General features: G+C 38.0%; 3 protein-coding genes across 4 annotated transcripts in view; 2 read left to right on the top strand and 1 right to left on the bottom strand.

The window, feature by feature from the left end:
• Positions 1–356, bottom strand: part of LOC104811047 (GDP-mannose transporter GONST4-like) — a 1,520-nt gene extending 1,164 nt beyond the window's left edge. Inside the window, exon 1 of one of the 2 annotated variants that reach the window (XM_010537583.2) lies at positions 1–356. In XM_010537583.2, coding sequence (XP_010535885.1) covers positions 1–153 — 153 coding nt within the window. In that variant the 5' untranslated portion in view covers positions 154–356. The other variant, XM_010537584.2, reaches the window with a different exon arrangement.
• Positions 357–547: 191 nt separating this feature from the next.
• LOC104811045 lies at positions 548–4,035 on the top strand. Its single transcript, XM_010537581.1, has 8 exons — positions 548–993; positions 1,624–1,757; positions 1,850–1,918; positions 2,017–2,088; positions 2,180–2,262; positions 2,335–2,466; positions 2,796–3,009; positions 3,758–4,035. The coding sequence occupies exons 1-8, from the start codon at positions 573–575 to the stop codon at positions 3,797–3,799; spliced, it is 1,167 nt and encodes a 388-aa protein (XP_010535883.1). The 5' UTR covers positions 548–572; the 3' UTR covers positions 3,800–4,035.
• A 1,611-nt stretch (positions 4,036–5,646) lies between these two features.
• The window catches only part of LOC104811046 (26S protease regulatory subunit 8 homolog A-like), a 3,930-nt gene continuing 539 nt past the window's right edge, over positions 5,647–9,037 (top strand). The window contains exons 1-9 of the mRNA XM_010537582.2: positions 5,647–5,940; positions 6,763–6,860; positions 7,039–7,263; positions 7,359–7,421; positions 7,507–7,670; positions 7,944–8,100; positions 8,218–8,316; positions 8,806–8,916; positions 9,015–9,034. Coding sequence (XP_010535884.1) covers positions 5,742–5,940; positions 6,763–6,860; positions 7,039–7,263; positions 7,359–7,421; positions 7,507–7,670; positions 7,944–8,100; positions 8,218–8,316; positions 8,806–8,916; positions 9,015–9,034 — 1,136 coding nt within the window. The 5' untranslated portion in view covers positions 5,647–5,741. The remainder of the gene's footprint in view (positions 5,941–6,762; positions 6,861–7,038; positions 7,264–7,358; positions 7,422–7,506; positions 7,671–7,943; positions 8,101–8,217; positions 8,317–8,805; positions 8,917–9,014; positions 9,035–9,037) is intronic.

Below are 9,037 nucleotides of genomic sequence, written 5' to 3'. Positions count from 1 at the left end.
AAGAGCGGTGAGGAGGCCGGGGAAGTTGAACCAAGTGATGGCGAACTTGTTGATGACGGCGAGGAGGCTCGAGCAGAGAGCGTATCCGACGACAAGGCTGCTCGTGGCGTAGTATTGTTTGGAGGGATCGAATCGGGAGGAAGAAGACGACATTGTCGTTGGATTGGGGCTAGGGATTTTGCAAGAACGAGATCAGTGGACGAAGAGAGTGGATCTGAGATTGAATCAGAGAAAAATTGGTGAAGAAGAAGAAGAAGAAGAAGAAGACGAGGACGATGATGCTGATGAAGATGATGACTCCACTGTTGAATCTTGTTGCGATCTCTTTCTGCTACTGTTGTAGAATGGATCGTGGGAGAGAGTGGTCACCGACACGTTTTGTTTTAAAATAAAATTGATTGTTTGGGTGTAATTGTGATTTCTCATAATTTACAAGGACTTTTTTATAAATAAAGTTTACTTGGGGACTGGAGAAAATAAATTGAAAATAAACTTGAGGACGGAAAATAAAGAAAAATGGAACGCATAAATGTTATCAAACTATTTTTTTAAAAATAAAAAATAAAAATTCCATGGCTACCGCTGTACAGGTCTCTGGCCAACTCTTCCCGCCAATCCACACCTCCGGCCGCGGCGGAGGGGTTGGTTTCCGGCGACTTGGAACCACCACTTGCTTCATCTCCGGTCTCAAGCCCAACAAAATCCCGTCGATTCCGCGGCGGCGGATTCAGCTGAGGATGAGTCTTCAGGTGGACAAGGAGAGCCCTCAGCCGTCGCCGTCGGCCGACATGGAACGGCTCGTAGATTTCCTGTACGAGGATTTGCCACACCTGTTCGACGATAAGGGCATTGATCGGACGGCGTATGATGAACGCGTGAAGTTCAGGGACCCCATCACTAAGCACGACAGTATCGGTGGTTATCTCTTCAATATTGATTTATTGAAGGTTCTCTTCAGGCCTAATTTTGACCTTCATTGGGTGAAACGAACAGGTCTTGCTAACTTTCCGATTCATCTTTGATTTGATTTTAGGGTTTATCCATTTGGTTTGCCTCTAAATTGTTTTAGTCCACTGATTCTGATGAGACAAAGAACTACTTAACATTCACTATAATGTCTTCATGTATGCACGCAAGGTCGTGCTAGTGACTTCTGTAGTACAATGGTGCTGCTGAGTAACTGAGTTGAACTTGTATATCAATGAATTCTTTGGGAAAAAATGAAAGATGAATCTGTTGCCATAAGATTTGGATCTCCTTCATTAGCGTATAAGTTTAGTTAAAGAATATGCACACCACATAATTGCTCATTCTTGTATCATATGATTTGAGATGGGTTTTGCTCCATGTTTGTCTGTTTTCAAGAACTTGAAGAACCTCTCCTTTTCGGAGTACTTACAAATCTACCATTAAGCAGGAATAACCCTCGATTCCAAAGGAGAGCGATTCTTCATGTTTTCAGACACTTACTTTTCTCCATGAATCGCTCAAGAACTCGTTAACCGAGATCGCTGTTTATTCTTTTGAACTGAAGATCATATTGTTTTCTATTTCAAGTCATAGTGATAGTTGTTCCGAGAAAGAAATGCCATATTCTTAGACTGGTGCAGCTGCTATAGACAGGGCCATACGAGATAACTACCAGATGGACGATGGTGATGAAGTTCTTGCTTCTTCCATGGAAACCGGAGCTTGTATTTACAGGGACATCTGTCATGGCTGTCAACCCAGAAACTGGCAAGTTCTGTAGCCATCTGGTATGGTCGACCCATCTCCCATCTTGATGTGTCTAATCTTTCTCTTGAAAAAAGCCATCGAGACATCTAAGTTGTAACATTTGAATGCTCAGGACTTTTGGGACTCTATCAAGAACAATGACTACTTCTCTCTAGAAGGTCTATTTGATGTACTTAAGCAGGTAGTTCTTCCATTTGTTTTAAATGACAAGGAATGTCTGTAACCATGTCAATATAATTTAGCATCTCTCTCGAGTGAGTTTTGTATTATTCTTTGCAGTTACGGCCATATAAAACACCTGACTTGGAAACTCCAAAGTATCAAATTCTGAAAAGAACGGCAGATTATGAGGTTACTTATTTCCTGTTTTTTAAAATCATATCAATGGCAATGGAATGCTTTGGGAAATTTGGAAAAATTAGTTGTTGTCAATGATTTGCAGGTCAGAGAGTATGAACCCTTCATAGTGGTGGAGACAAATGGTGACAAGCTCTCCGGTTCATCAGGATTTAACAACGTTGCTGGGTAGAGACCTTTTTTAATTTTGATTCATTTCTCTGGTTTGCGTGATTAATGTCACAAAATCCATTCGTGCAGCTATATATTTGGAAAGAATTCCACGTCGGAGAAAATACGCATGACAACTCCGGTGTTTACCCAGGCAACAAATCCCGAACTCTCTGCTGTGTCCATCCAGATAGTCATTCCATCAGAAAAAGATCTGAGCAGGTAGAAGATTATCAGTTTTTTATGAAATATAAATTATATTTTAAAAAACATGGTTTTCGGGATGAAATCAAATGCATTTGGAAATATCCAAAATATAAGTTTTCATGAACATGGACTAGAAAGCTCCTATGAAAAAAAAAACAAGAAAAAAATGATTTGACGTAGATTGTTAGAAAATTGATTGGATTGCCATAATCAGAGATCTTGTAAGGAAAGAATGCAGTTCTGAACTGTACCACAAACTGGCTACACATAGTTTTATTCAGTTTCGAGTATGTTCAATATTGTGTATAAACTATTAAGTAACGGGTGTTTGTATTTGCATCTAGCTTACCGACGCCTAGTGAAGAAAAGATAAACTTGAAGAAATCCGAAGGCGGGTTTGCTGCCGTGGTTAAATTCAGCGGGAAACCTACGGAGGATGTCGTGCAGGTGAAAGAGAGAGAACTCAGAGACAGTCTGATTAGGGATGGTTTTAGACCTAAGACGGGCTGCCTGCTTGCTCGCTACAATGATCCTGGTCGAACACGGGACTTCATAATGGTATGATAACTATTTCTGAGCTCCTCTATGATCTGATTTCCTTAGTTTCTTTCTCTGTTTAGTGTTTATACCAGTCTCCCACTAGCCATGAACTCTCTTACTACTAGAGGTGGATGCAACTCATGTATGCGTGATTTTAGAATTACCCGAATCCAAATGGTTCGTATATAACGAGATATTATTTGATCTCGGATCCATTTTGGTCAGATATCTGAAAGTCGGGTACTCGAGATAATTTTTGGATACAGTGGGTATGCAGAATAAGGTTGGTTTGGATCAAATACCAGGGTTATCCGAATTCAAACTCAAAATTTCGAGACATTTTCAATTTTGAAACCTAGCACAAAAAGATAATTTACTCTTCATTCGAGTGCCCGAGGTCATAATAAACCTATTATCCGAACCCAAATCCGATTTTTTGGGTTTTTCTTGTGACTAAACCTGATCTTATCTCATAAATAACTGAGTACAGAAATTCGGGGTTTTTTTTTTCGAACCCTCCTTTTTATCATCTGCACCATCATTCCCTATCATTTACATCAGCTTCATCATCGATATGTTGTCATGAAATTGTGATTTGCTTGCCACCATCATCGTCATGATCTATGGCATTCATATCATCATCATGTGGTTAACCCCAGCAGGTCATAATGTCATTGAACCTTGATGCTTCTCTGTAGAACCCTGAATTCGATTGTGATTTTTATGGGCTTTGACATTGATGTTTCTGATGACCATGCGTTTCCAGAGGAACGAAGTTATTATATGGCTTGAAGAATTCAGTCTTTGATTGAAGGTTCTTCTTGTGGAGTTGGGCACTTGGAAGAAGCAACTTATTTGGGTTTCTTTGTATTATTTTCGTGTATGTAATGATTTAATCACCACATTTCGAGAAGTAAATGTCAAAAACTAATAAGGTACAATATATAACGTAGCGAAAACACTAAATAGCTCTTTTTATAAAGTCTAGAGTCTAGACAATGTAGACATTACCTGATCGATATATTCTTATATACCATTAAAATATATTTGAATGATAGTCATTTGGGTATTCGGTTTGAAAATAATTTGATTCAGTTTTTTCGGTTTTATAAAAATAGGTATACATCGGTCATCATATTTAGTTCAGTTTTTATTTTAGAAAATAGATTTTTTTTAAAAAAATTCGTTCAATTCGATTTTAAAAAATTTAATTTTCTAAAATAACAAAATTTGAAAATTTTGAACGATTCAAATAAAAAAATATTATATTTCTCGGTTTGACGCAATTCGGTGATGAGGAATTGTATGGAACAGTCCATCCCTTTTTGTGTGGGTATATTTAATATAATTTTATCATAAATGTTTTTCGTTTGATGTAAATATATTTTTTTTTATGTATTATATGTTTTGTTTGTAATGTGTGTAATATAAAGATTTAGATGTAATTTGTGATATATATTTATATATATATATATATATATATATATATATTAAATAAATAAATTTGCTTCAGCTCCTGCGTTTAGCTTGATCTCAAAGAAAACCAGAAACTCTCTCTCTCTCTTCCTCTGCCCTGAAAACACGAAGCGGTCGATCAAGCTCGTGCGGAAATGGCGACTGTAGGCGTCGACGCTAGGCGTCCCGAAGGTACGGAGGAGGCCTGCAAAGCCAAGGCTGTAGCGGCGAAGCAAGGCGAAGGGCCTTCATCATCGATATGTTGTCATGAAATTGTGATTTGCTTGCCACCATCATCGTCATGATCTATGGCATTCATATCATCATCATGTGGTTAACCCCAGCAGGTCATAATGTCATTGAACCTTGATGCTTCTCTGTAGAACCCTGAATTCGATTGTGATTTTTATGGGCTTTGACATTGATGTTTCTGATGACCATGCGTTTCCAGAGGAACGAAGTTATTATATGGCTTGAAGAATTCAGTCTTTGATTGAAGGTTCTTCTTGTGGAGTTGGGCACTTGGAAGAAGCAACTTATTTGGGTTTCTTTGTATTATTTTCGTGTATGTAATGATTTAATCACCACATTTCGAGAAGTAAATGTCAAAAACTAATAAGGTACAATATATAACGTAGCGAAAACACTAAATAGCTCTTTTTATAAAGTCTAGAGTCTAGACAATGTAGACATTACCTGATCGATATATTCTTATATACCATTAAAATATATTTGAATGATAGTCATTTGGGTATTCGGTTTGAAAATAATTTGATTCAGTTTTTTCGGTTTTATAAAAATAGGTATACATCGGTCATCATATTTAGTTCAGTTTTTATTTTAGAAAATAGATTTTTTTTAAAAAAATTCGTTCAATTCGATTTTAAAAAATTTAATTTTCTAAAATAACAAAATTTGAAAATTTTGAACGATTCAAATAAAAAAATATTATATTTCTCGGTTTGACGCAATTCGGTGATGAGGAATTGTATGGAACAGTCCATCCCTTTTTGTGTGGGTATATTTAATATAATTTTATCATAAATGTTTTTCGTTTGATGTAAATATATTTTTTTTTATGTATTATATGTTTTGTTTGTAATGTGTGTAATATAAAGATTTAGATGTAATTTGTGATATATATTTATATATATATATATATATATATATATATATTAAATAAATAAATTTGCTTCAGCTCCTGCGTTTAGCTTGATCTCAAAGAAAACCAGAAACTCTCTCTCTCTCTTCCTCTGCCCTGAAAACACGAAGCGGTCGATCAAGCTCGTGCGGAAATGGCGACTGTAGGCGTCGACGCTAGGCGTCCCGAAGGTACGGAGGAGGCCTGCAAAGCCAAGGCTGTAGCGGCGAAGCAAGGCGAAGGCCTGAAGCAGTACTATCTCCAGAACATCCTCGAGCTTCAGCGTCTGCTCCGTCAGAAGACTAACAACCTCAATCGTCTCGAAGCTCAGCGCAACGAGCTCAATTCTCGAGGTGAGGCTCTCACCCTCAGTTCCCGACCCTAATTCTTCGTGTTCGGGACAGGTGTCTTTGGTTTTGGATGGGTTTCGATTTTAGGGTTTTTTGTAACCGCGGAGTTCGAGTTGGCGGTTTTCGATTTGATTCTGTTGTTGAAAGTAGGAGATTTCTAATGGATTCGTGTCTAGGAATGGTTTTTTACTCTCTTGGCATAGATTGCGTATCTTCGTCATTTGTGCTGGATCTGTTTTTTCGAGCTTGGTCTTGGAGCTAGCTACTGAAATTTACTGTTTTAGGCCCTTGCAATCCATCCTATCTTTTTCGGAGAAATATTGCATAGATTTCTGATGCATGTCTCAGCCTAATTTGAATCAATATATGCAGGAGGAATTTTGTGGTATGCATTGAGTACGGAGGTTTCTAGTTGGGGGGGAAGGTTCAGTGGGATGTGGGAAACAATAAGTATAGATTGTTCATCTTTTATGGGGAGTCCTGCTTCTGTGAGAGTGCTACTATAATATTGTGATCTTGTCAAACTTGTTTGAATGTACCTTCAAACTGGGGATTCATGCTTTTGCACTCTTGTAAATGTCACTGTGGAAAATCCAGTGAAATCAGCTGTAAGTATGGTGGCAGTAGTGGTGATTGGACCATGTTCTTTGCGGGTTTCATTCTTCATTGAGTTATTGTGCTCACCAAGGAGGGCTTAATATGGGGATTTGCTTCTGGTAATCCATGACTTTGATATCATAGGACAGCCTGGGTGTTGATATCATCTCTGATCACATCTGAAACTCTAAACCTCTTTGTCAATTTTTTTGCTATCAAACTGAACAGTGAGAATGCTGAGAGAAGAGTTGCAGTTGCTTCAGGAACCGGGATCCTATGTGGGTGAAGTGGTAAAAGTAATGGGGAAAAACAAGGTCTTGGTTAAGGTAGGAGTCTTTGTGTTTAACTTTTCAGATTTTTTTTGTGAATTTTCTTTGGAATACTCTAGTTCTAAGAGTAAATTGGTAGGCTTCTATTTTGAATAATACCATGTATGCATGGTAATGAAGATTTTGTCTTAAAATTTTTCGGTAAGGCATTAAATTCCCTTTTTGGTTTTTCCAGGTTCATCCAGAGGGGAAGTATGTCGTTGATATTGACAAAAGTATAGACATCACGAAAATAACGCCATCGACTAGAGTTGCTCTGCGCAATGATAGCTATGTTCTCCATCTAATCCTACCAAGCAAAGTGGATCCATTGGTTAACCTTATGAAAGTTGAGAAGGTTCCAGATTCCACATATGACATGATTGGTGGTCTTGACCAGCAAATCAAGGAGATAAAGGAGGTATGAATTGCGTCAAAATTTCAAAACTTCACTGATTTATGCTGTTGGCTTATTAATGCTTGTAATTTTTATCCAATTATTGTTACAACTTTCAGGTCATCGAGCTTCCAATCAAGCACCCTGAATTGTTCGAGTCTCTTGGTATTGCACAACCAAAGGTATATATGCTTTTCAACCTTTTTCCTGCTCTATATGTTAACGGATTAAATACGGTGCAGATTAACATAATGTTTCTCTCTCTAGGGTGTATTGCTATATGGGCCACCTGGAACTGGGAAGACACTGTTAGCTAGGGCTGTGGCACATCACACTGATTGTACTTTCATCAGAGTTTCTGGTTCAGAGTTGGTCCAGAAATACATTGGAGAAGGCTCTAGAATGGTCAGAGAGCTTTTTGTCATGGCAAGGTTCGTAAAGGAAACTTTATTATGATCCTTAATTTTAATTGTTTCCAGATTATAGATGCTGGAGTCATTTTAAATACTCAAACACGGAATGTCTAATGTCCTTATATGTAATGTGAAATCGTGAATGCATGGTCTAAGAAGATACTTTTTGAAATACAGAATGGTATGCTGTGATATGATATCATAATGCGGGATGAGCATCTTTCCACGTGCATGCCTTCTTTTCGATTTCGGTTAGTTGTTTGAGTGCACATGTTTGATTTTTTTTTTCAGGGAGCATGCTCCATCAATTATCTTTATGGATGAAATCGATAGTATCGGGTCAGCTCGTATGGAATCTGGGAGTGGGAATGGCGACAGCGAGGTGCAGCGGACTATGCTTGAGCTTCTCAATCAACTTGACGGATTCGAAGCATCAAACAAAATCAAGGTACCCATTACAATTGGATGTGGAGAAATCCATGTACCTGGACCATAAAGTCACCATCCATATTTTAATTTAATACCACACAGCTAGAGTCACCGATTCTCATAATCACCCTTGCAGGTATTGATGGCCACAAATCGGATTGATATTCTGGATCAAGCCCTTCTGAGGCCTGGTAGGATTGATAGGAAGATTGAGTTCCCAAACCCTAATGAAGAGGTAATGTTAGTTGTCCTTATTTCTTATTTGCTTATTCTAGGTAGAAAGTGATGTTTAAAAAAAAAACTACTGTTGCTTTCCTGTGAAAACGAAGCAACCTGACATCGGAAAATTTACGTGAAAAGCATTCTTAAATATTGACAAATAAGGCAGACAATTTTCTGTCATTTGTTGCATAATAATACTCTTCACTTCATTTCCTTGTTCTCCTTGCTGAAAAAGAGCGAAGGCATTTTGGTTTTTATGAGCCTTTGTGACATCTGTTGTGGAGAAGTTATGTTGCCTTAGATCCTATAAATACAAAAATCTCATTCAGGAATGGGGTAGTCATTTCTTCTTTTTTGTTTTTTGCTCCTCGAATTGGGATTTCTTTTGGGTTCTCCAACGCATACTATCCTATGACTTTGATAGGGCTCATTGTGTTAACTTTGATAGAGCTTGTTGCGAGTAAATGCCCTGATGTATGAGCTAACATTGTTGTGTATGCAGTCTCGGTTCGATATATTGAAGATACACTCGAGGAAGATGAATTTGATGCGTGGAATCGATCTGAAAAAGATTGCGGAGAAGATGAATGGTGCTTCGGGTGCTGAGCTTAAGGTGTGTAATGTTATACTCCTCCTTCCTGTAAAGTGACTACTTCCTTATATCGATCTGAAACGGGTGGGCGATTTATAAGAATGGATCTCGGGTTTCAGGCCGTGTGTACGGAAGCAGGAAT

Source organism: Tarenaya hassleriana, unplaced genomic scaffold (genome assembly GCF_000463585.1).
Source record: "Tarenaya hassleriana unplaced genomic scaffold, ASM46358v1 Cleome19, whole genome shotgun sequence".
NCBI lineage: Eukaryota > Viridiplantae > Streptophyta > Magnoliopsida > Brassicales > Cleomaceae > Tarenaya > Tarenaya hassleriana.
The sequence above is the reverse complement of the archived record's forward strand: the minus strand, read 5'-3'. Positions and strand labels throughout refer to the sequence as shown.